The sequence below is a fragment of the Notolepis coatsorum genome, assembly GCF_963971535.1.
Source record: "Notolepis coatsorum genome assembly, chromosome: 1".
Taxonomy (NCBI): Eukaryota; Metazoa; Chordata; class Actinopteri; order Aulopiformes; family Paralepididae; genus Notolepis; species Notolepis coatsorum.
Window position 1 is genome coordinate 93,783,077 of NC_140165.1, and position 27,187 is coordinate 93,810,263.

The window sequence follows — 27,187 nt, forward strand, 5'->3', positions numbered from 1 at the left end:
AGGAGGAGGGAGGAGGAGAGGGAAGGAGAGAGGGATAGACAAAGAAGAGGTGGATCCGGAGGGACTGGTGACTCTGGATGAGGTGGGAGCAGACGAGCCTGGTGGAGAGGTGGTTGAAGAAGGAGTGGAGAGGAGTGGAAGGATGGATGGAGGGGTGATGGAGGGAGATCTTCAGGTACTGATCACCCTGGATGAGATTGTAGAGGAGGAGGGAGGGACAGGACCGAGCACCATGGAGCCACTCCCACCCAGCCAGGAGGACGAATCAGGCGCTACCTTCAACCCTGAGGTCAGGAAGTACTTCTGTTATCTCACTGGTTTAATTAATTGTATTTAATTTCTTTACTTGGTGTTCAGAATAAAAAATGTATCTTTAGTTTGAAGGTAGCGTGGATGTGTCTTTAGTTTGAAGGTAGTGTGGATGTATCTTTAGTTTGAAGACAGCGTGGATGTGTCTTTAGTTTGAAGACGGTGTGTATGTATCTTTAGTTTGAAGGTAGCATGGGTGGTTTGTTTCCATGTCTCTGTAGCGTGGATTGTTTGTTTCCATGTCACTTTTCCAACCATTTTAAAAAGCTGATTTGTTGAACTATGAATCCATTTAAGCCACATCACAAAATAACTTCCACCTGGGCTTTGGTTTTTAAGTTCTCTTTCTCTCTGTTGTCTTTCTGTATTTCTCTCTCTCTGTAGACTCTGGTGACTCTAGATGAGGCGGTAGGAAATGAAGAAGAGGAGAAGACAAAGGAGGGACGTGCGAAGAAAACGTCCAGCACTGCTAAACGCAAGCTTAGCACTGACCACACAGGTGTGTGTGTGTGGTGGTTGAAGTTTCCCCAGTGAACTTTCTTTGTCCTTTCAGTATGACTCATCCCTCTTAACCCTCTTCCTGTGTCTCCATCTCTCTGTCTCTCTTCAGAGGAAAGGATGAATTGTGTTACTGTTGATGAGGTCGGAGAAGAAGAGGAGGTGGTAACAACCAGGAGAGGAGGAAGACTCAAGAAGAGAGGAAGACTGACCCCTGGTAACACACATACACACTAGTGATGTGACGATTCATCGATTTGCATCGGTGCGCCGGCATAAACGTTCACGATGCGAGTGCACCGGTGGAATAAGTCCGCATCGGCTACAATTCAGGCTCGCGATGCATCTTGTTGTAGCGTCTTTGCATCGGTCAAAAACCGATGCATTCATATAATTTCCTCTCATCCACTTCTGTCAGCAGTGCACTGTGACTGCACACAGCAGATACTATTGCTTCGCTACTACAGAAGGCGAGAGCCGCGTCACAGTTATCAACAACAAACAGTGGAAGTCGAGGAGGAGACATGAATAGAATTGATCAACTGGCTAACGCTAGTAGCCTCTGGCTAACGCCAGTTAGCCGTTCAGCTAACGCTAAACTACAGTGTCTAACTAACTAACTAACTAACGTGACTCTGCAACACCAGTTCCATTAGTGAGGAGGGGGGGGGGGTATATTGAAGACGCTTGACAACAGGTTCAAAGATAACTTCACATTTATTGGCAATTCGTTTCCTTATATCTCTTCCTCCAGGTTCCAACTGTGTTGACAAAATGCAATCCTGCTCAGCTACGGAGCATCAGAACGCTCAAACGCTCTCTCTCTCTCTCTCTCTCTCTCTCTCTCTCTCTCTCTCTCTCTCTCTCTGTTCAATGATTTAAAGTGGCCAAACGTTACAATATAAATACTAATTGGATAGTTGATGATAAACATTTAATTTCATTATCTGAAATATTATAAAATCATTAAGTCTGCTATAAGCCATTATCCCTTTGTGTGTGATTATTATTATTGTGTGTGTGTGTTTTTAGCTAAAGTGGATAGAAAACACAGTACTATGCAAAAGTCTTCTTAGGCACCCAAGAGTTTTTATATAAATTGTCTTACAGTAGATTATTTTATTTTTAATAATAATATAAGCTGCATATAAGGAATACAACCAAATCCTCTGTCATACCATAAAATTGTATCATTATTTTGCATCGTGTTGAATCGCATCGTATCGCCCCGAAATCGCATTATGTTGAATCAAATCGTATATAATCGTATCGTATGTCAACAGCGGGTGAATCGTATCGCATCGCCCGGTGCTTAAAATGTATCGTTAATGTATCGTATCGTTGGCACCGTATCGAGATGCGCATCGCATCGGCCTCAGTGATGGAGATGCACATCACTAACACACACACACACACACACATGCAGTCATCCCGACAACCTAAACCCTTGGTGTACGTTTATTCTTCCTCTCTTCCTTCCTCTTTCCGTTCTTCATCAGTGAGGCAGTCGACTAGAGGAAAACGTGGGACCATGAAGGAAGAGAAAGAGGAAAAGGAGGAGCCTCCCACAAAACAAGCCTCTCCCACAAAACAAGCCCCTCTCACAAAACAACAAGCCTCTCCCACAAAACAACAAGCCCCTCTCACAAAACAACAAGCCCCTCTCACAAAACAACAAGCCTCTCCCACAAAACAAGCCTCTCTCACAGAAAAACAGATCAAAGAGGCTGAGGTGGGGGAAAACCGACCCAGCATCGATGCCTCCTCTACTGGGCAGGACCAGCAGCCTCATCCCCCTGAGAACCAGACCTCGGATGGAGGGATGGAGACAGAAGACCAGGCTAGAGCTGCTCTCAAAGGTAGAGAGAGATTCAATACATGATAGAAGTATGATTTTCTCTATAAAAGTACTTTTCTTTTTTATTGTGCTCATTAAAAATGGAAATCAGTGGAGTGCAAATCTCCGCCAGGCGTTATGCCTGCCATTAGAAATGCAAGCTGAGGCCTCCATGACATAAAAGGTCTCAATCAGGCATTACAGTGTCTCAATACTAGAACATGAAACCTTCTCTTATCGGCTCTTCATGATCCTAGTTAAATGAACAGATCAATGTTCCCTGCATACTCTTTTGCCATATATTGGTCCTCACATTGGGACCGGGGCAGGAACGTACAACAGACCGCAGTCCAGATGACCGGTGCAGACTCTACCGATGTGAATTTTCTCTGAAATACGCCATGACAACAGAACACAATGGGAGAGAGGATTAAAAGAGGGAATTTGTGTTTTTTGGGCTGCTAACATTAAGTCGGCAGTCTGAGAGTGATGTGATTTCTGGCCAGAGCAGCCATCTTTAAGGACCCCCTCGAAAACGAGATAGCATATCTCAAGGGGTTTATCCTTCCAATAAATGTCTAATTTCAAATTTCTTGTTCCGCCAAACGGTGAACTTTGGAAATACTACACGTATCATATCCCTGATCACATCCCTGCTTAGGAACCATCATGTGGTTGTAATTAACAGATCCGGGGTTGTGGCTGGGCATCGCGCACTCCCAGTGAAGCTCCTAGCTGTCGGGTGAAAAGAAGTAGCTGGACCAGGAGGGAATTAGCATAACAACTAAATTAGGGGAAATATGTACCAAATAATTGTCTTGGTACATAGATCAGTACAACGCTACGCTAACTCCTTAGCTGTGTCAGTTCAGGGGTTGTAGCCTTCGAAGCCACCACCATGTGAAAAGTATTTTGCACCAACGGGCAGATATGTCGACTATTTACCGACTATCTATGCTGTTTTAAAGTACGATCTAGAACCATTCTTATACAGTTTTAATCTTTTTTTGAATGTCACCATTTAGATTCCCAATATACATTTACATTTACATTTAGCTGACGCTTTTATCCAAAGTGACTTACAAGTTCTGTATGACGAGACAGCAAGAAGGGTACAACTCTGTCAGCTGAGTAACAATGTTCATCAAAGTGTTGCGTGTTACAGTGTAGGTTAGTTTATTAGGACAAGTAGTGCATGACAGTAAGGTTAGTTAGGGTTAGATTTTTTATTTTTTTCCCCCTTCATTATTTCAGATACTGGTTGAAGAAGTGCGTCTTTAGTCGACGGCGAAAGATTGGACGGGATTCGGCTGTCCTAACTGGGGTGGGTAGTTCATTCCACCATTGTGGGGCAAGGACTGAGAATAGGCGGCTTCTCTTTGATGACCCTCCCGGAGCTTGGATAGGAGTAGGTCTGAGGCGGCCAGAAGGTGCAGAGCATAGGGGTCTTGAGGGTGTGTAGTTAGAGACCATTGACCGGAGGTAGGCGGGAGAGGTTCCCTTTGCCGCATGGTATGCTAGGTCGAGGGCCTTCAAGGGGATACGTGCAGCAATGGGGAGCCAGTGCAGGTCCCTAAGAAGTGGGGTGACATGGGCCGACTTCGGTAGGTTTGAGATCAGGCGGGCCGCTGCGTTTTGAACGAGTTGAAGAGGCTTGGTGGCGGTGGCCGGGAGGCCAGCGAGCAGTGCGTTGCAGTAGTCGAGGCGGGACATGACTGTTGATTGGACGAGGAGTTGGGTGGCTTCTTTTGTCAGGAAGGGGCGGATCCTCTGACGTTGCTCAGGAGGAATCTGCAGGTTCTGGTTGTCGCTGCGATGTCAGCAGAGAAGTTCAACTGGTCGTCGAGGACAACACCAAGGTTCTTGGCGGTCGGGGACGCAGTCACAGCTGCATTCTCGACTGTGATGGAAAGGTCGGTCAGGGGGGAGGATTTGGCCGGCAGGTGGAGCAATTCTGTTTTGCTTAGGTTCAGTTTGAGGTGGTTGGTCGTCATCCAGGCGGAGATGTCGGACAGACAGGCCGAGATCCGCTCAGAGACATGGATATCTGAGGGAGGGAAGTAGAGGAAAAGTTGAGTATCATCGGCATAACAATGATACGAGAAGCCATGAGACGTGATAATGTTACCCAGTGATTTAGTGTAGAGAGAGAAGAGAAGGGGTCCTAGGACCGAGCCCTGGGGGACACCCGTCCGCAGGTGGTGAGTTTTTCTTGCCATACTGCATCGTCGGTTTCACATGAGTATTTCCTGGTTGATAAGATGACTGAGGCCTAAATGGACAACAGCGAACATGAAATACTTAACCTGTATACTTAAATACTTAACCTATTTTCAGAAATTTCGCCTAAAGGTACATGTACAGGTAAATAGAAGATTGCTCCACTTCTAGAAGGTCAATTTGCATGTATCTAGGAACATCTAGGGACCTGGGGGTATGTATTCCCAGTGTCAGAAATATTGTGTCTGTTACTAGGCTTGAGTAAATTGTAATGAAAAAAGGAGAATATAAATTATGATTTTTTTTGCATCTGTGCCGGTGAATAACACCATGTTTACAATTCAGCACCTTCTTGAGATCAAGTGTACAGAAAATCTAAGCAAATTAATAAAACAAAGATGATTAAACAGAAGGATTTGTAGATACAGTAATAAATTATAATCTTGGGCGCCCAAGTTGCGAACCATGTAACGTGCTGCATCGCGATGCGGCCGACCCGCGTTCGATTCCCGGACCCGGCATCCTTTGCCGAATGTCTTCCCCCCGCTCTGTCTCCCGTTCTTCCTCTCTCTCTCTCTCTCTCTCTCTCTACCAGCCTGCCCGGTAGTAAAAACAATAAAAATCTACCAAAAACATAATTAAAAAAAGGATATAATAATTATAATCCATTTTAATTATAAATTCATATTTGACCTTGAACTTGACCTTGACCTTATTATGGCCAAATCATACATCTATGGATATGGAAAAAGTCATTTCCTCACGGTTTTACGATAAGAGCCACAATTAGCATTTTTTTTTTTTTTCGGTCAATCTTAAAAACATCGGTAAAAATGAAAATATACACTTTGACTGCTGTTTTGATAGGGTTAAGGTCTTTACTCTTTGTTACATTTGAAAAAGAAACACAACATAAACCTCTTAACTCATTCACGGCCAATCACGTAATATTACGCGTTTGCTCGCCAACCGTTGAGCGCCAGAAACGTAATATTACGTTTTTAGATAGTTTTTTCTTTTTTTCGATTTTAATATCCTATACATTCTCACGGACCTCTGTGTTACGATTGGAACTCATTCTGAGACCCCGAGAGTGCAATACCGGCCGAATCCTGCTAGGTGGCAGTATCGCCTACCCTTTGAAACCTTATTTCACACTGTGTTACATTGTATATGATCCGGGTGGAGAATTTGGAACCGTGCAAGTTAAACAGTTCATCCGAGCACCTTGGAATGCATTCATGATGAAACATAATACCTATTATATACCTTTGATTTTGAAATAGTAACGTGTCCAGGCGAGCAACGCGAACGACTTTAGCTAAATTCACATAGCGCTCCATAACTCAGCTTTTCAGGAATTTGCCCGGATCACTCTGAAACTATACAATATTCACCACGGGATAACACGCAAACGTATACATGAAGAAATTTACTATTTTTGACATGTTGGACGAGAGATAGTGACTGTCAAATGAGCCATAGTATTGTCTCCATAGCTATAATATAGATTATAGATATAGCTCTGCAAACATAGTGACGCACAGTGAAAATAGGCACTGGAAAGCTGGCGCATTGACGACAGGGATGAGGGTAATAGCTGGCCCTCAAATTGTTAACATCCAATTTACCCAATTGTACGTTACCCAATTGCAAACACAAGACTGTTCAGACAGCACAGTATAACTAAGACATTCGAGGGGGAAATGTTTTTACAGCAGGCATATCAACGATGGAATGTTGTAAACAGGTGTCGGGAGCTGTGTAGTATCACTCTCGTGTTCAAAAGGTTCAACTTTATACTGAATTACAGTATCATTTCAATGGACCATCTCATTCCTTCTCTCATCCCTCTCACTTTCTGTTCCTCCCTCCCCCCTCTCACCTCATCTACTCTCTCTCTGTATCTCTCATCCTGTCTTATTTACTCTCTCTGTATCTCTCATCCGGTCTTATTTAGGGTGTCTTCTCATTAGGAACGGGTGCTCCGCTCCGTCCTCGCTCCGTCCTCGAGTGCAAACCCTCCCCCCCCTCCCTCTCCCCCCTTTGGTTTGCGTACACACTGCAGTCTTGGTTCGCTCCCAGGCACAATTGAGGAGAGCAACTCTCTATAGTCTATATATATATATATTTTTTTTTTTTTATTGATCTTTTTCCCCCTCCTTTTTCCTCCGATTTTCTCCCATCCCAATGTTAGTCGTTATGCCAATTCCCAATCCCCTTCCTGGTCGCTGCGCACTTACCCCCCACAGTCGGTCTGGGAGAGTGGAGGCTACCACGTGCTTCCTCCGACACACGTCCAGCCAATCAACCGCTTCTTTCACCTGGCAGCGCGGATTCTCACTGAGAGGGCGTAGCGTGTGGAAGGATCACACTATCCCACTTAGATCATATCCGCGCTTAGCAGGCGCCCAGACCGAACTGTAGGAGTCGCTGTTTACAACGACCCGGACCCACCCCGCCAGCTTCTCCCACCCTCTAATACTGCCAATTGTATTAGTGTGAACGGCCAGCCAAGCTGGTGACAACGCCGGAGCTGTGAGCTGGATTCGAACAGGCGAATCCAGCCGCTCCGGGGTTGGTGACGAACGCAATCTCCGTTACGCCACCTGACCGCCCTAGTCTATATATTTCTGAATTAACCAAAACAGTTACACGGGACATTTTCGCTGTACCTCAGGAAGTAATGTACCAGCATTATCTACACGATGGGTTAGATACAGGCGGGAATTTGGATACTTTTCCTACACTAAAAACATTATGGCACTAACCACATAGATTACAGACAGATAGACAAAACATATAACGAACAACGTAAAAGATAATATGCATATATACTTGATCGCTATAAGTCCCACTGAACACAACTAGTCACAACGTCGGGCTCCCTTGCTTTGGATGGGCTAACCGACCACATTACTGTGGGTAGTGATTAAACAACGGAGGGATCACTGGTTGGTTTTGGCCGATTATACTGTCCACTGCATCAAACCACGAAACCACGGAAAAGATATTGAAGCCTCATCTTCTTCACTTTTTTTTTTTTTAAACTTACATTTTTATTTTCATTTTTTCAACAACATACATAGACAACATTCATAAACAATACACAGTACATAAATTAAAACAAATAGACAAAAAATTTGTAAAGAAAAAGTGTGACATGGGTCCTTCGGTCCATTCTACATTTGCATTATTTATTTACATTTTTATTCATTTCCTTGTATCCTTTTCAAACCTCTGTGATGTCGTTACTTCCCCTCCTGTATTCTTCCCATTTTCTCCATTTCCATTCAAACTTTTCTTCTTGCAGCCTCAGCAGATGTGTGATTCTCTCCATTTCCTGTATCCCCTCTACCAACTCTATCCATTGATCCTTTGTCGGCACTTCTACCTTGTACCACAGTTTAGTTAAAGCTTTCTTGGCTGCCACTATCAATATCTTAATCAAATATTTGTCTTCCCCTTGGATTCCTTCCTGTGACAGATTCCCCAAATACAACACTTGGCCTCCCTGGGGTATTTCGTATCCTATTATTTCATTTATTATCCATCCTATCTCTTCCCAGTAGTGCCTTATCTTCTGACATCCCCAGAATATGTGTGTATGGTTCGCCCCTTCCTGTCCACACTCCCTCCAACATGTTTTCTTTGCTGGTGTGTAATTGCCCTGTATTTCTGGTGTTATAAAGTATCTAATTATATTTTTCCACCCAAACTCCCTCCATATCCTTGATCCTGTGGTTGTTTGTTGTGTCTTACATGTGTCATACCATTCCTCCTCTGTTATCTCTATTTCCAACTCTCTTTCCCACTTTTCTTTTACATACAATGTTGTATTTCCCTTACTGTCCATTATTGCCTGATATAGTGCTGATATCACCCTCCCCTTCCGTCCTTCGTATGACTTTACCATTATCTTAATTACCCCATTCTGTTCTTTGTCTCTATCTTGCTTTATTTCCTTGTTATAGTAGTCCCTAATCTGTAAATATCTAAAGTGGTCCCTATTCTCTAGTCCGTATATTTCTTTCAATTTTTGTATTGTGTCTGCATCTCCCCTCCTTCTGTCATCGTGCACATTGCTGTTATACTCCCCCGTTCCCACCTCTTGAACCCATGGTCTTCTATCCCTGGTCTGAATTTGTTGTCGTGTGCTATCCATCTCAGTATCTTAGACTCTTTTTCTAGCTTGTATTTCTTTACTATTGTGTTCCATATGTTTATAGTGAATCTGGTAATTGGATCTAGTAGTTGTTCCTGTCTTCTGAACAGCTCCCTATCTCCTATCAGTGCCTGCACTTTGAATCCCTCTCTTTTGGTTTCTATATCTTTCCATTTGGCCTCATAGTTCACATTGCACCAGCATGCTACTGTTCTAAGCTGTGCTGCATAGTAATACTGTAGCTTTCTAAACTGGGTACTGCCATCCCTCCTTTCTCCTTTGGTAATTGTAGAGTCACATATCTGATCCTTGGCCTTTTCCCCCCCCAAATGAATCTTGATATCTGTCTATCCCATTCCCTAAATTGTTTTTGTGGTATTAATATAGGTAGGGATTGAAATAGGTATAGTAACCTTGGTTCTTCTTCACTTTTAGCTCGACATTGTTGACTGATCTGTTGTACCCATGCACGCACATTTTCTAATAACAGCATTATTAGACATGCCTGCCAATCCAACTAAAGACGTGCTGGTCGTGCTGGAGAAAAGCCAAATTGGATGTTGTGTTTGTCTTTTACGTGTTATTTGTTATTCTAAGATGCTAATTCATCTGTATCTGGATAACCAATGAACGGATTTTGTTGAGGCAGGTAGCGTTATTTCAGGGAAATTGATATCTATAGTCTGGTGTATTTTTCGTCCATGAAAGATGGAGGCTCTAATTATTATTATTCATAGAGACTCTCGAGCAATAATAATTATTACAGCCTCCATTTTTTATGGTAGAAAAATACACCAGACTATAGATATCAATTTTCCCGAAATAACACTACCTGCCTCGACAAAATCCGTGCATTGGTTATCCAGATACATGAATTATCATCTCAGAATAAGTGGCTTTGGGTTTTAGCTTATCTTTTACAGCTTACGTTTTGGGCAATAATTATTCGATCCACTGAGCCGTGAGGCTCAACAGGCTTGTTTGGTTGAGGTCTGAACTCGCCAAATTGCCAATAAATATAGTTTTTGTGGGTATTGTCCAGTTGTTGCTGTATGTTTTTATCTGCCCAAAATTCAAGCAAGCATGAAAGCATTACAGGTTTGATTGCACACCACGCCCCGCTCCGTCGGCGGGGACACTGGCGCGCACCCGAGACCACCTATTCCAGCGGTCCCGTCTTGGAGCGAATCAGCGTCCCCGGTGACGGGGGGGGGGGGGGGAGCGTTCTCATCACACTCTATTTTGGTGCGATCGTGCTCTGATTCGACCCCGAATGGCTAGTGTGAAAGCCCCCTTACTCTCTCTCTCTATCCCTCATCCCGTCTTATTTACTCTCTCTCTATCTCTGATCCTGTCTTATTTACTCTCTCTCTGTATCTCTCATCCTGTCTTATTTACTCTCTCTGTATCTCTCATCCTGTCTTATTTACTCTCTCTGTATCTCTCATCCTGACTTATTCTCTCTGCATCTCATCATGTCTTGTTTACTCTCTCTCTCTCTCTCTCTCTCTCTCTCTCTCTCTCTCTCCTGTCTCATTTACTCTCAAATGTCTCATCCTGTCTGTTCTCTCCCTCTCTCTCTCTCTAGACGTTAGTAAACAGAGAAGGGAGGAGGTCTCGTCCTCAGATGCTAAGAGGTCTCGTTCTCAGTTTATAGACTTCCCAGCTGACTTCAAGATGCCTCCCTTTAGACTCAATAATCCTGTTGGTGAGACACACATACACACATACATACATACACACACACACACACATACACACGCACACACAGACAGACACACATACACACACACACACACATACACAGACACACACACACACACATACACACACATACACACACACACACATACACACATTCACTCTGAGCTTGCAATTAACTTTATTCACAACATGTCCCAGAAGTGTATGTCAGCCATATTGCCGGTGGTACTGAGAGGGTTAATGCCCTGGTACTGAGAGGGTTAATGCCCTGGTACTGAGAGGGTTAATGCCTTAGTACTGAGAGGGTTAATATGCATCTACTACACTTCACTGTCTGCCTGTTGCCTAAATACACACATGTCATCACTTACAAACTGAACTATTGGTCACTGATTCACTTTCACTTTCTCTCACCCTGCTCTCCTCTCCTCCTCTCCTCTCCTCTCTTCTCTTCTCTTCTCTCTCCCTCCCTTCAGGTATGGAGTTTGTGGTTCCTAAGACAGGGTTTTTCTGTAATCTGTGTTCTATGTTCTATGGGAGCGAAAGTTCTGCCAAGAAACTCCACTGTGGCAGCCAGAGACATTACCAAAATGCGGAGGTAAACACACACACACACACACACACACACACACACACACACACACACACACACACACACACAATCATAGTGAAAGGACAAAAAAGTCCACTGTGTTAACCTCATACATATACACACATGCACTCACTCACACACACACTCACTCACTCAACTTTTACAGTAGTATGCATGCACACAGATGCAAATAAACAAACATTCTAGTATGCATGAACAGATATAAATAAACATGAAACACATTCTAGTATGCACAAACTAACATTAAACACATTATAGTATGCATGAACAGATATAAGTAAACAACATGACAACATGATGAAACACATTCTAGTATTAACACATTCACGGCCATTTGATTTCCCCATCTAGCTATAGCTGGGCCAGCTTTCCATTACATAGTTTCACTGTGCGTCACGTTGTTTGTAGAGCTAAATCTATATTTTATATTATAGCTATGGATACAATACCATGGTCATTTGACAGTAACTATCTTCCGTTCAGGATGCAAAAAAGAATACATTTTTTCATGAATACGTTCACGCGTTATCCCGTGGTGAATGAGTATAATTTCGGAATGATCCGGGCTAACTCCTGGGAGGCTGGCTACAGCCAGGGCGCAACGTGAATTCTACTAAAACCATTGGCGTTTTGTCCCTGGACACGCTACTATTTTCAAATCAAATCTATATCATAGGTATTATGTTTCATCATGAATGCATGAAAGGGGGAGGGGGGTCGTTTCTGATTATTTGATTGCGAGTAACGTCATTCGTTATTACCACAACACACGCTGATCAGGGGGATGGGTATGATAACCTTGCACGATCAAGCTCAAATTGACGTCAGATTGTCCTTACCTGTGGTCGGTGGTATTCCAAAAAGAATATTCCAATTATTTGATCGCCATCTGGTCCATCCTATGTCCATCTGGTCCACGACATAACCCACCACAACATATGGATCGGGGGTCCCGAAAACTATTCAATGTGATCAGGTGAAGCCCTAGGTTTCCCATTACTAGAAAAGTCCGTCCGGAGCAGTTTAAACGTAGCACCCGGTCTGGAACAGGGTTTACTGCACTCTCGATACTGCCTACTAGCAGGATCTGGCCGGTACTGCACCTTCGGAGTCCCAGTATGCCTTTTAACAGCAACATACAAGTCCCTGACGCGTGAATACTTTCCCCAAGGTGGTTGTCCTTCCGCGTTCGGTTTGCGCGGCCTGATTGGCCACTGACGCTTCTCTCAGCGCCCAATCGCGTTGCACCTAGCTTTCAGTTCCACAGCCCAAGTCCTTCAGTTCCACAGCCCATTTCCTCATATTGTTTTCATCTCTCTATATTAACGTAACGCGCTATTCATATCAATCGACATCACATCAATATAAATAACGTATTGTTTTCATCTCTCTATATTAACGTAACGCGCTATTCATATCAATCGACATCACATCAATATAAATAACGTATTGTTTTCATCTCTCTATATTAACGTTAGGCTGTAAAAATCTGTTTTAGTATATTGTGCACGGCGGTAGCGAGTTAGGCGATAGTTAGTTTTAGTATATTGTGCACGGCAGTAGCGAGTTAGGCGATAGTTAGTTTTAGTATATTGTGCACGGCGGTAGCGAGTTAGGCGATAGTTAGTTTTAGTATATTGTGCACGGCGGTAGCGAGTTAGGCGATAGTAGGGCTAACACGATTGGCCACTGACGCTTCTCTCAGCGCCCAATCAGGCCGCGCAAACCGAACGAGGAAGGACAACCACCTTGGGGAAAGTATTCACGCGTCCCTGACATTGAATAGGATATTCAAATCGGGGAAAAAAAGGGAAAACGATCCAAAAGCGTATATATGGATGTGTGACCGTATGTGTGTAATGTGTGTGTGTGGCGATCAAATCATGGAAAAATGACCACCCCACCCTTTCATGCATTCATGATGAAACATAATACCTATAATATAGCGTTGATTTCAGATTGATTGTTGATACAGGCGAGAAACGGCACGGTTTTGAGTGAAATGCACTAAACGCTGCATAGCGCCGTTTCCTGGGATTAGACAGGATTACTCTAAAACTATACTCATATTCACCACAGTATAAAACGAAGGTTATCCTATAACCCTAGTTATCTGAATACTGGCTGAGCTCTGCCATTATGAGATATCATCTCCAGCACCTACTGTGCGCGTGAAAAATTGCACATGCACGTCACTTGCACGTGACCAGACCACGCCTACTCCCGTGCGTGCCTCTACAAGACACAGGAAGTGGGCACGTCCACGTCCAAACCCAGACTGGTGAGGAATTCCACCACCTGCCTGGTATGAGACCTGGCGATCTCCTCTGACCGGCTGAGGACCAGAATGTCGTAGAGGTAGAATAAAATTCGTATCCCCTGACGACGTAGAGGTCCTAGCGCAGTCCTAGCGCGGAGGAGCCAGAGAGTAGCCGAACGGCAGCCTCTGGTACTCGTACGCTATGCCCTGAAACCGGAAGCGTAGGTATCTCCTGTGAGGAGGGAAGATCGGGATGTGAAAATACGCATCCTTCAGGTCTATGGAGGTGAACCAGTCGCCCACTCTGACAGCGCTTAACAGGTGTTTGACGGTCAACATTCTGAACCTTCTCGCCACAATCAACCGATTGAACGCAGACAGGTCCAGTATGGGCCTGACACCTCCCGATTTCTTGGGCACCAGAAAATACCGGGAGTAAACACCACTCATCGCGTCCTCCCTTGGGACCACGACGACGGCCTGCTTCGCCACCAGAGAACGAATCTCTTCGGCCAGGGCTGTCACTGCCGCGGACCCTGACAATAGAGTCTGTACCAAACCCGAAAACGGAGGGTGGGGGTGTGCAAACTGCAACACAAGCCCCGCCCTCAGCGTTCTCTCCATCCACGCGACATATGGCACTTCTGTAACCATACGTGGTGATAATCCCAAAGCGCCCCCGCAGCCAACTGGCGCTGGTCCGCTAGGAATCGTAGATAGGTGGCCCGGTCCCTCCCACTGTGCATTGCAAACCCTGGTCTCGCTAACCGCGCGAGCAGGGTGTCTCGCGCGGTGGGGCAATCTCACCCAAGTGGGGACCCCGACAGAAAGGGGCGGTCTGATACGGGGGGAGCGATCATCACCCCCGGTGAATGAGGCTCCCCCACTGAGCATCTTCCCAGCTTAGCTTGCTGGGGACAGCCTGCTCTGCAGCTGGACATGCATGGTGTGTGGTCCCCACGCTGCCCGATAGGGTGAGTCCCTACACACCGTAGCCCTGTAGTGATATTACTACCACCCAAATTACGCGTGCCTGACTCACTACCGCTGCTAGGATTGTAAGTCCGGACGGGGGAGGCACTAACGTTATACCCAGCCTTGCGAGGGTGGGGCTGGGCTGACAAACATTTTTAGATACAGGGAACCCTGCTCCGTCGTCAGATACAACACCAGGCTCACCAAACACAGATGCAGGACGTGTGGCGTGGGAGCCTCCTGACGGCACAGCATTCTCATAGACAGACCCAGGCCTAGCTAGCAGCTGGGTGTCAGCCCCTGTCTCCATGAGAAGCTCTATGTGGGGCCGCTTGCGCTTCACTGGAAGAATGCGGCCCGCAGCCAAAGGGGACAAATCAGAGCCTTGAGTCCCGTAGTGTAGCGGGGGGGAGTGACCGGAGAGCGTGCTAGACATAGCTAGATGGCAACGGTTTTTCAGGGCGTGCCCATCTAATATAGCCGATCCCTCGGCCGCCGAGGCTGTCGCACCGTGACAACCTGTTCTCTTTGTGTCCAGGTTATCCCAGGCGGGGGACACATGGTGGCCGTGCTCTCACCTCTGGCTGCGTGGTGTGGGGCGGCGTGGGGCGGCGTGGGGCCCCGGTCAAATACCGCCCGCGCCTCTGTGGACAGACCAAAAAGTCCATCTGCGGAGAGGGGAGCCCTGAGGAGGAGAACTCTCCTCTCCTCAAGGGGAGATTGCTCCAAACAAAGATGCCTGTGAACAAGCGTCGACAGCATCCTAGCCCTCCCTGCGGTTATAGCTTGCGGCTGGGTCAAAAGCTGAATAACCTCAAAAGTTACCTCGCGCGATGGTTTTGACGTTGGCTGGCCCTAAGGCCCCACCACCCGACACCATTTTTGACAGAAAAGCAGCCAATTGAGCAATGTTATTAGTTGCTGCTAAATTCTGTACTGCGGCGGTATAAGCTTCATCAGCCCACTCAGTCACCTGCCGGGCCGGGATACCGTTGGAGTCGGCTTCCGGGCGGGATACCGTTCTACCATGCCAGGGCAAAGAACCGATGCCACCCGCTTCTCTAAGCACGGCACACCTGTCCTGGGCCCTGTCGTCAGACCATCCACCCGTGTAAAGGGTAAATAGGCCTCAGCCAAACCCCCAACATTAGACACCGATTGACCGTCAGCAATGAAATGGTTAAGCGGAGGGAAAACTGGAGACAGTCCCGACGGACATGGGAACGGCGCCCCAAAAACAGCGCCAGGATAATTGGAAAAACATTCAACAACGAGTCATGTTGACCACATTCATCCAAATACCCAGCTCCCCGCGCCAACACATCGCCCGGTCGTCTCACGAGACAACGAGTAGTATTGAATATGCTAGTACCAACGCCTGGCGTTGTCTGTCCTACCTGAGTGCGGCGTGGCTCGACTGCCAAACGCCGCTCGTAGTCCATCGGTCCACTGCCAAGAGACGAGGAAAGTTCAGTATAGGACGGACGTTCCGAGAAGGGTCCGGGGGCTGGCGAACCTCTGGCGAAAGTCCAACATTGCGTAATCTCTCCCTTTGCTTCGTAACAACGTTCCACCTGGTTGAAGTGCATATAGCAGATCCACGGATGGAAAAAAATAAGGAAGGGCGTGGACGTGACCACTTCCTGTGTCTTGTAGAGGCACGCACGGGAGTAGGCGTGGTCACGTGCAAGTGACGTGCATGTGCAATTTTTCACGCGCACAGTAGGTGCTGGAGATGATATCTCAAAATGGCGCGATTGGCCAGTATGAATATATGACGGGAATGTATGGATGACATTTTATTTTTCACAAATTGAACGATAGATACTCGATGTCAAATGGGCAATACTATTATATCCATGACCATAGCTATGATATTTAATATCGTTTGAGCCCTGCAAACACCGCCATGTATCCCTATTCTTTAAAGCGGTGGCCTTCTTACCACACAGTACACAGTGACCTCTGGCGCACATTGAGTTAATGCACTCAGACATAAATAAACATGAAACACAAACATCCCTGACATTTTCCTTCTCTCCTCCTTCCAGAAACATTTCCAGAAGTTTCAAGAACAAACAGGAAGTTCCAGTCAGGGCTCCGCCTCCAAATGACCACGACTCCACCGACTCAAAAACTAAACTTGAAACTTGGCACACGTGAAATACTGTGAGGGCTAATGCTGAGATTAATTTTTTATCAGTCTTGGAAGTAGCACCAACAAAACACTGATCAGTCAATTCTACTACTAGCCACTTTGGCAGGTGATCAATTGAACCGCTGTTGAACCGTCAATCTTTTCCGTTGTGAACAAGGACACACAGTTTCATAGATGCAACGTGCAGTTCCTGTGAGTCTCCACTAGGTGCAGAGCGGCTAACCATGAGTGAGTTACTGAGTTACTGAATGTATGTTGGTGACATCGCCGGTCATATAGATGCTGCTTTGCATCTAGAAATACGTTGGCTGTCAAGAGGTTATCCACCAGCCACTACAGAGGCATGAAATAAAGAATATAGAGCAACCAGCCAAAAAGCTGCAGGTCATCAGGTCCTGAGGAACAAGGTGAAATGTGTCCACATTATTCTCTGCTGCAGGTGACGAGATGTTACTGGACTATGTTACCTCCAGTGTGTTTAGGCCTCCATCAGCTGCTGGGTCAGATGTTTATGTCCTGGATGGAGGTTGTCAACCGTGACAGTCGGTATGGATAACATACATTAAGTATTATTGGTCAAAATCAGATGTGTGGAATAAATGTTCCCTAGTTTTTCTGCAATTATCCTGCTCACATCCCTAGTGGTACATTGGCTTGGGGTGTTGGATGCCATCTTGTTTAAATGAGGGTCCAAAACATTGACTGTTTATGTTGTACAGTTTGCTCAGTCCTCTTGTTGAAATATTGAACTATGTTTATGATCTAATCTGTAATTACAGAGATAATGTACACAGAAATAAATTTGAGTTTTTATTCATGTACATGTGACAATACTGGACTATGTTACCTCCAGTGTGTTTAGGCCTCCGTCAGGGGTGTGATGCTGGGTCAGATGTTTTATCTCCTGAGAATGTGTCGACAACCGTATGGTCAGTATGGATAACATAATGTGTGTCATGAAGTATTGTATTGTTGGTCAAAATCAGTATCATAACTGTTGTGGAACCCATTATGCACGTGACCAGATCTCCACGGTTGGTACAAATGTATTGGTAAGGCATTAAGGGTCAATTACAAATGGAGAGATCAGAGCTAGTCAGGGCTGAGGAAGACTGACCTGTTGCTATTGTTAGAGAATCCCTTTTGGTCCCAAACAATAGAATAATTCACACCTAACTGAGAGGCCAAGGCCTACAACACCCACCCCCTCTATACTTACAGTAAGATCACTCTTATTCAGGGGCGGCTACGTGGCGTAGTGGGCAAGGCGCTCGCCACGAATGCGGAGACGCTGGGCTCGCCTGTTCGAGCCCAGCGCTCCACATTGCTTTCAGTTTAGCTGGTCGTTCATACTAATACACATTGGCCGTATTAGGGGGTGGGAAACTGATGGGTGGGGATCAGGCGTTGTGGACAGCGACTCCTACAGGTCGGTTGGTGCGCCTGCGCAGTAGAATCAGGAAGTGTCGGGGGCAGCGTGAGCCTCCCACGCGTTACTCCTCGCCACTGAGAGATCGAGCTGCGCAGGTGAAAAGATGCGACTGCTGTTACCTCAAGTACCGGAGGGGACTTGTGCTATGTATGACTTAGTCCACATTGCAGCCGGCTTGTGGGAGGCAAGAAACAGCGTTCGTGACAGGGGAGGGTTGAATTGGATGATACGAAATTGGGATGGGAGAAAATATAGAAAATGGGAGAAAAAGTGGATCAAAAAAAAAAGATCACTCTTATTCAGTGTCTCCTAGCTGGCCAGAGGAGAGCACTCTTCAGCCAAAGCTCTTTGAACCCACATGTATAATTGTTTACTATTAAACCTATTTTGATAATAAGATCTGCCTACGATATAATTGATGAATCCGGTTTGCACCACACCATCCGGGGGGGGGGGGTGTAGGGTCATATCAACACTGGTTGCATGCACGCTAATGACGCCACGTGCACACACGCTCCAGGGCGCGTGCGCGCGCTCCCGTGCATGCGCATAAATGTTCCCTCGCTTAAGCACAGACTAAAGACAGTGCCTAATTGCCTCTATAACATGTAAAATGTAACGCATTTCATTCACAAGTTCTGTGTGAATGTATCTGAGAACGTATTTAACACACCTGACGACCGGCGCTATAATTATTGATATGCAAAGTAGCCCAGGTGGGTACTTATAGCGAGTTGGCGAGTGCAGCGCATTCCTGTGCGCGTGCCGTGCACATCCGTGCGTGTGCGTGCACGCGCTTCTGCTCAAAAAACTTTGGCTGCACTGCGTGCAACCCTGTCCCATGAAGAACGCATCACTGGGGACAGAGGAGGTTCAGCAGAGGTGAGGTGTGGCGCAGGAGGGTTAGGATCTCACTGGTATGGACCTCGACAGGTCAAACTTACACATTTCTGCTCATACATCATGGCATGGTGTAACTAAGTTGTTGGGATGGACCCATACTGGTGTAATTGAGTTGTTAGGGATCGACCCATACTGGTATAACGGAGTTGTTAGTTACATCCCTAAGTCGTTAGGGGTGTACCCAGGGGTGCGTTGGTGATTTCTAATGCTGGTTGCTCCCGTGCATAAATGTTCCCTCGCGTGCGCACAGACTAAAGACAATGCATAATTGCCTATACGAATGGAATGTACCACATTTCATTAACAAGTTTTGTGTGAATGTATCTGAGAACGTATTTGAACACACCTGACGACCTGCGCTATTTTTATGCAAAGTAGCCAGGTGGGTACTTAGCGAGTTGGCTCATCAGTCGAGTGCAGCGCATTCCTGTGTGCACGCGCGTGCTTCTGCTCACAGAGCCGCGTGCAACCCCGTCCCATGAGCAACGCACCCCTGGGTGTACCCATACTGATATAACTAAGTCGTTAGGGGTGTACCATACTGGTATAACTAGGTCGTTAGGGGTGTACCATACTGGTATAACTAAGTCGTTAGGGGTGTACCCATACTGGTATAACTAAGTCGTTAGGGGTGTACCCATACTGGTATAACTAAGTCGTTAGGGGTGTACCATACTGGTATAACTAGGTTGTTAGGGGTGTACCATACTGGTATAACTAAGTTGTTAGGGGTGTACCCATACTGGTATAACTAAGTCAGTAGGGGTGTACCCATACTGGTATAACTAAGTCGTTAGGTGTGTACCCATACTGGTATAACTAAGTCGTTATTTTATTTTATTTTTTATATTCTGAGGGGCCAGATATTATTGCTGGCCGGCCAATTTCGGCCCGCGGGCCGCCTATTGCCGACCTGTGGCTTAGACGATGAACTGTGGTCAGTTAATGGCTATGGTTGGTTAGGGTTGTGGTTTGGCAATCTGATCTCTAGTCATTGATAAGGGGTAAAATTACTCTGAAAGCCTTTATTATTCCTTTTATGTTACTTACTTGTATTATGTTAACACATTCCCGGCCAGCCATTAGATGGGCCCCACTCTAGGAAGGCCACCTTTCCATTACAAACGTTCACTGTGCGTCACATTGTTTGTAGAGCTAAATCTATATTTTATATTATAGTTATGGATCCAATGTCATTGTCAATTGACAGTATGAACCTTCCGTTCAATATGCCATAAAGAAATAATCTTTTCATCAATACGTTCCCGTTTTATACCGTGGTGAATATGAGTGTTATATCGGAATGATCTGGGATAATTCCTGCAAAGCTATTTATAAGGCGCTAAGCTAATAACGTTAAATCGATTGGTGTTCCGTCACTACGCAAGATAGAGTTAAAAGATCCAAATGCATATGATCGGTATTATGTTCCATCATGAATGCATGTAAGGGGGGGCGGGGGAAGTTGTTTCTGATTATTGATTACCAATAACGGCATTCATTATTACATCAACATAGGCTGAGCAGGGGGATGGCTATGAAATCCTTGCATGATCAGGCTGAAATTTACGTCAAATTGCTCTTACCTGTGGCCGGTTGGATTCCAAAAATAATTTTCGAGTTATTTGATCGCCATCTGCTAGATCATATGTCCATTGGCTGATGCCATATTCCTTTACTGCATAATGAATTCGGCATCGCAAAAAGTATTCCATGCGATCTGGTGAAGCCCTCGCTTCAGGCTAACGGAAAAGTCCGCCCGGAGCGTAAAGAATGTGACACCAAGTCTGCAACAAGGATTACTGCATTCTCGAGACAGCGCCAATACCAGGATCTGGCCAGTACTGCACTTTCGGAGTCCCAATATGCCTTTTCCAGCCAAAATACAGCTCTGTGACATTGAATATGATATTAAAATCGAATAAAAGAAAAAACTAGTTAAAAACCTATATATACGTGATTGGCCGGGAATGTGTTAAAGAGGAAATCCCCCTTCAAATCTGAGCTTGTGGATTTGTCTCTTGACATCGTCGAGACAGTTTGGTGTGTCTCATTTCCTTTGGGACTACAATTTTATTTGTATAATTGAATAGACAAGGGAAAGTGCTTCACAAGAAAACAAACCAAAAAGGCTGACCTGTCGAAGAGCCTAATCATAGCATAAATATTTTTCTATTTAGCAGTGGATAAGGGGAACTAGGCCCAATTTAAGAATTTATGTCATTCATTGCTCTTACAGTCCAAAAATATTAGTCTCTCTCTATTCTCTCAGGGGCTCATACAGAACCAAGCATTTCACCGTAAAGTGTATTTTATTGTGACAAAAGAGAGGGCGGGGCCGGCCGATAGATAGAGTGAGGGCTGGGCCCGGGCCTCACACCCTCTCTCTCTCGCTCTCGTGCACAGGGAGGAGGAGGGGGGAAGGACACGTGGCAGCAGCAGGAGGCAGGACATTGGATGGAGTGGGAGGAGGGGAGGGATTTGCAAGGGGTGAGGGAGAATAACGCTGCTTCCCTCTCTCTCTCTCTGTCTCTCCGTGCGTAGTCTAAGGTCGGGAGATGTTACACGGTACGGATCCGTGGGCGTATCTCCGACGTGACTATCTTTAATCTTATAAAATGTTCAGTTGTTATCACTATCAGCTCTATATTTAATTTTTCAAAATGTTCAGTTGCTATCGCATGCACTCATCTGTGTTTCACTACACACATGGGTGCATGCTTACCAGCTGTTCGCCTGTTTTTAATGCAACATGCAACACTAATATCACCGAAATCTAAGAAGGGAGATCCCCCCTTGAATTGGCCCTTCTAAAGTTTCTCTCCTCCACATTGCCTGTGGTGCATTTCTTTCTATTGTTAGGTTTTAGTGAGTTTTTCCTTACCTTCGCGTGGGGTACGTCTGGGAGTGTTGCATGCATGCATGCATTTATTATTTATTTTGAGTTTATGGACCTTATGGTATTCTTGTTTTTTCTTGACTTACTGTGTTTTTTTCTTCTTGACTTGTTTAAAGAAGACGTGTCTCTGTTGAGCACTTTGAGTTGCACTCCGTGTATGAAAGGTGCTATATAAATGAAGATTATTATTATTATTACGTCCGTCACGTAATCTACTAGGTCGATACGAGTGTTGTGACAGATGGAGACACGATACCGTATGCCCGCAGGGGGCGTTGCTCGGTAGGATGACACGATATCCTTGTGTAAAGCCATCGATACGCTTATCCCACAGACGTCGAGGTTCTCAGGGTTATATCTGTGGGACATCCCACATATGTCGAGGTTCTCAGGGTTATATCTGTGGGACGGCTATGCCCAGGGTAGCGACGGGATATACGGACGGACGTACACGTCGGCGGTGCATGAATCACGTCACCGTCATTTTCCATTCGGCCGATAGGGCCTACGCTCGCTCACAGATCAGTTCACCTCTGTAGTGTAATCGGTGCACATACAGACGTGGCACACTCAAAATGCAGATTGATTCAGCTGCTCATGCTTCCATAACACTCTGTCCTAACGTTGAAACTCAATAGTCCGGCTGACAGTCAAAGACACTACAGAACCTGACAGGTCAAAGGCCATTCGATTACCGTCTCTCCCTTTAGGGCAGGGGTCTCAAACTGATATTTTGCGGCCCCCTACTTGACATCAAAGTTTAGTGTTAATGCGGCCCGCGCACAACTTGTTGCCGAGTCGTTGCGCAAGTTGGAAGTTTTATTTATTTTATCACTTGTAGGCTACCATCAGGGGAGGAAACTAACTTTTTGGCTTACCAGCCAACTGGCGAGTATCTGATTTTTTTTACCAGCCAAACAGATTTTTTACCAGACAAAAAAAATCGCTAATTGTGATAATTACTTCTTTGTATGTCAAGCCGCGTCAATGTTGTGTATGCATCTGGGTAGGCACACTGTGCCTTTAAGACAGCACGGTGGTCTTACGACAGTGCTGTGAAGTACCGTCAAGTGTTGTGGTAACGTCAGTTGGGTTGGTGTGCTGTTGTGCACAGTGCACTGATTGAGCTAGCCCCTTTCGTGACTGCGATGTGCAAGCCAGGGGCTTTTGAGCATGAAATAAAAAGTCTAACCTTACGTCGTAGTCCGGTGCTTTTTTGGAAACATTATAGTCATAACAGATACACCTAGCTGGCTGCTTTGAGCACACGGGGCTAACGTTAGCTAGCAAGCAGCTATAGCTAAAACGCTAACTAGAAGCTAACCACTGTATACAGTTCCAGTAGACTAACATTACACCTCTGTGATTTAAATGTGTCCTTAGTAACTTATACTCGAGGGTTGTACTAGGGTTGGATGCAGTTCCCCGTTGGTCAGTCTGTCTGTTTTCCATCTTCTGCTGTGTTTAACGTTATCTGTTTGCGAGTGCTCCTGATGGCTAGCCTAGTACCGCGGGACTTTTATTATTATATGTCCGCGGGTTGGCCAGTACTGCGCAAACGTTTATTAAACATTATATGTCCGCGGGTGGTCTTGTGCAGTGCTCTCGTGGCACTGTCAACTAAAGCGAACACTCAGAAGACGCGCACCGTTTGCCAGTGCAGTGATTGCAGAATGTTTTATTTTTTTGTATACTTGCCAGCAGGGGAGGAAACTAACTTTTTGGCTTACCAGCCAACTGGCGGGTATCTGATTTTTTTTTACCAGCCAAACGTAAAAAATACCAGCATTTGGCCAGTAAAGTGGCCTAATTTCCTCCCCTGGCTACCATAGCGCAGGCTCATGACAGCAACGTTACGTTAGTGACTTGGTTGAAACGTGATTCCGGAGCGATACCAAGTAAAGTGGAAGGCAAATGCATCCTCGCTAAATCTCCTCTGCAAGCAGTGCTCTGCATGTCCGGCTGCACTGCCACTGTCTGTCTGTGTACGGGTCTGGTCCAATCACATTCAGCATCCCGTCAGAGTTTCTCCCCCCCCCACCCACAGTCTGCGAATCAGAGGCAGAGTAGGGGAGTAGGGCGAGTCTTCACGGAATGCGTGTCGTCTCTTTCAGTCCGAGTCAGAGCAGAGAGTTGACAGCGCATCTACAGTAGCCTTGCTCCCAGTTGATAGAAATCGGTGGTTTATCAATGTATGTGATGTATAGATTGGGGGGAGATGACAGGGGGGGAGAGATAGACACATACAGGGGGAGAGAGATAGACACATACAGGGGGAGAGAGATAGACACATACAGGGGGAGAGAGAGACACATACAGGGGGGAGAGAGATAGACACATACAGGGGGAGAGAGATAGACACATACAGGGGGGAGAGAGATAGACACATACAGGGGGAGAGAGAGACACATACAGGGGGAGAGAGAGAGACATACAGGGGGAGAGAGAGAGACACATACAGGGGGAGAGAGAGAGACACATACAGGGGGGAGAGATAGACACATACAGGGGGAGAGAGAGACACATACAGGGGGAGAGATAGACACATACAGGGGGGGAGAGAGACATACAGGGGGGAGAGAGAGAGACGCATACAGGGGGGGAGAGAGACACATACAGGGGGAGAGAGATAGACACATACAGGGGGAGAGAGAGACACATACAGGGGGAGAGAGACACATACAGGGGAAGAGAGAGACATACAGGGGGAGAGAGAGACGCATACAGGGGGGGAGAGAGACACATACAGGGGGAGAGAGATAGACACATACAGGGGGAGAGAGAGACACATAAAGGGGGAGAGAGAGAGACATACAGGGGGAGAGAGATAGACACATACAGGGGGGAGAGATAGACACATACAGGGGGAGAGAGATAGACACATACAGGGGGAGAGAGATAGACACATACAGGGGGAGAGATAGACACATACAGGGGGAGAGAGATAGACACATACAGGGGGAGAGAGACACATACAGGGGGAGAGAGATAGACACATACAGGGGGAGAGAGACACATACAGGGGGAGAGAGACACATACAGGGGGAGAGACACATACAGGGGGAGAGATAGACACATACAGGGGGAGAGAGAGAGACATACAGGGGGGACAGAGACACATACAGGGGGAGAGATAGACACATACAGGGGGAGAGAGACACATACAGGGGGGAGAGAGATAGACACATACAGGGGGAGAGAGACACATACAGGGGGAGAGAGATAGACACATACAGGGGGAGAGAGACACATACAGGGGGAGAGAGATAGACACATACAGGGGGAGAGAGACACATACAGGGGGAGAGAGAGAGACATACAGGGGGGAGAGAGACACATACAGGGAGAGATAGACACACACAGGGGGGAGAGAGATAGACACATACAGGGAGAGATAGACACATACAGGGGGAGAGAGAGAGACATACAGGGGGGAGAGAGACACATACAGTGGGGAGAGATAGACACATACAGGGGGAGAGAGACACATACAGGGGGAGAGAGAGACACATACAGGGGAGAGAGACACATACAGGGGGAGAGAGAGAGACATACAGGGGGGAGAGAGACACATACAGGGGGGAGAGAGACACATACAGGGGAGAGAGACACATACAGGGGGAGATAGACACATACAGGGGGAGAGAGACACATACAGGGGGGAGAGATAGACACATACAGGGGGAGAGAGACACATACAGGGGGAGAGAGAGACGCATACAGGTGAGAGAGATAGACACATACAGGTGAGAGAGAGAGACACATACAGGGGGAGAGAGACACATACAGGGGGAGAGAGATAGACACATACAGGGGGAGAGAGATAGACACATACAGGGGGAGAGAGACACATACAGGGGGAGAGAGAGACATACAGGGAGAGAGAGATAGACACATACAGGGGGAGAGAGACACATACAGGGGGAGAGAGATAGACACATACAGGGGGAGAGAGATAGACACACAGGGGGGAGAGAGACACATACAGGGGGAGAGAGATAGACACATACAGGGGGAGAGAGAGACACATACAGGGGGAGAGAGACACATACAGGGGAGAGAGAGACACATACAGGGGGAGAGAGATAGACACATACAGGGGGAGATAGACACATACAGGGGGAGAGAGAGACACATACAGGGGGGAGAGAGACACATACAGGGGGAGAGAGACACATACAGGGGGAGAGAGAGACACATACAGGGGGAGAGAGAGACACATACAGGGGGAGAGAGAGACACATACAGGGGGGAGAGAGATAGACACATACAGGGGGAGAGAGACACACAGGGGGGAGAGAGATAGACACATACAGGGGGAGAGAGAGACACATACAGGGGGAGAGATAGACACATACAGGGGGAGAGAGATAGACACATACAGGGGGGAGAGAGATAGACACATACATTAACTAACCAAGATTTCCCAAAATGGGAAAAACACCCATTAGAAGTACTGCATGCAGAATTGTGCAAAAACCTACTTAGGGTCCACAGACACACTGCCAATAATGCATGCAGGGCAGAACTTGGCCAATACCCCCTAATCATTCAAATTCAAAAGCGAGCCATCAAATTTTACACACACCTCCAATCAAGTGACCCCCACTCCTACCACTACAAAGCCCTTCAGAGCCAAGAGATGAACCCAGATAAGAGTCCCCTCTGCCAGCTAGTCAGAAATCTCTGCCCACAAACGCTTCAGGACAGATACCAAGAAATCTGGCCCAACCAAATAATCTCAAAACAAAAAGAAAATTATATAGAATATTGGAACAAATCAACCAAATCTCAAAGTAAATTAGAATTCTATTTGACCCTAAACAGAGAGTACACAGTGGCAGAATACCTGACTACTGTGAATGAGATAAAATTAAGAAAAACACGGTACAGACTGAGTGGACATAGTCTAGCCATAGAAACAGGCCGTCACAGGCAAAACTGGCTGCCCAGAGAGGCCAGGCTGTGTTCACTTTGCCATCAGGGGGACATTGAGACAGAACCTCACTTCCTGCTATACTGTGAGAAATACAAGGATCTAAGAGAAGTCTTCTTTGATAAAATAAACAAAATTGATGCACAGTTTATCCATCTCCCTGATCACCAAAAGCTGCTATACATGTGTGGGCAGAAAAGTCAGTGTACAGCATTAGCTGCAAAATATGTAGACGGTTGTCACAAAATAAGAGAACAAGCCCTGTAAATGTATCTGAG

General features: G+C 46.1%; 2 protein-coding genes across 3 annotated transcripts in view; both read left to right on the plus strand.

Moving 5' to 3' along the window:
* LOC311242966 (uncharacterized protein) overlaps positions 1–117 on the plus strand; it is a gene marked incomplete at its 3' end in the record, with an annotated part of 158,673 nt that extends 158,556 nt beyond the window's left edge. Inside the window, exon 26 of the mRNA XM_084332030.1 lies at positions 83–117. Coding sequence (XP_084188156.1) covers positions 83–117 — 35 coding nt within the window. The remainder of the gene's footprint in view (positions 1–82) is intronic.
* Positions 118–17,527, plus strand: LOC311227735 (uncharacterized protein). 2 transcript variants are annotated; one of them, XM_084313506.1, is made up of 7 exons: positions 118–289; positions 694–808; positions 920–1,024; positions 2,307–2,666; positions 10,618–10,737; positions 11,210–11,331; positions 16,633–17,527. In XM_084313506.1, exons 1-7 carry the CDS (start codon positions 143–145, stop codon positions 16,693–16,695), a joined length of 1,032 nt encoding a protein of 343 aa, XP_084169632.1. In that variant the 5' UTR covers positions 118–142; the 3' UTR covers positions 16,696–17,527. The 2 variants fall into 2 exon arrangements, with proteins under 2 accessions (XP_084169632.1, XP_084169633.1); XM_084313507.1 differs by lacking the exon at positions 2,307–2,666.
* The last annotated feature ends 9,660 nt before the right edge of the window (positions 17,528–27,187 follow it).

Coding starts and splice junctions, on each gene's coding strand:
- LOC311227735 (XM_084313506.1), top strand. CDS start 143: ATGGATGGAGGGGTGATGGAGGGAGATCTTCAGGTACTGATCACCCTG. Junction 2,667..10,617: donor GGCTAGAGCTGCTCTCAAAG/GTAGAGAGAGAT, acceptor CTCTCTCTCTAG/ACGTTAGTAAACAGAGAAGG. Junction 11,332..16,632: donor GACATTACCAAAATGCGGAG/GTAAACACACAC, acceptor TCCTCCTTCCAG/AAACATTTCCAGAAGTTTCA.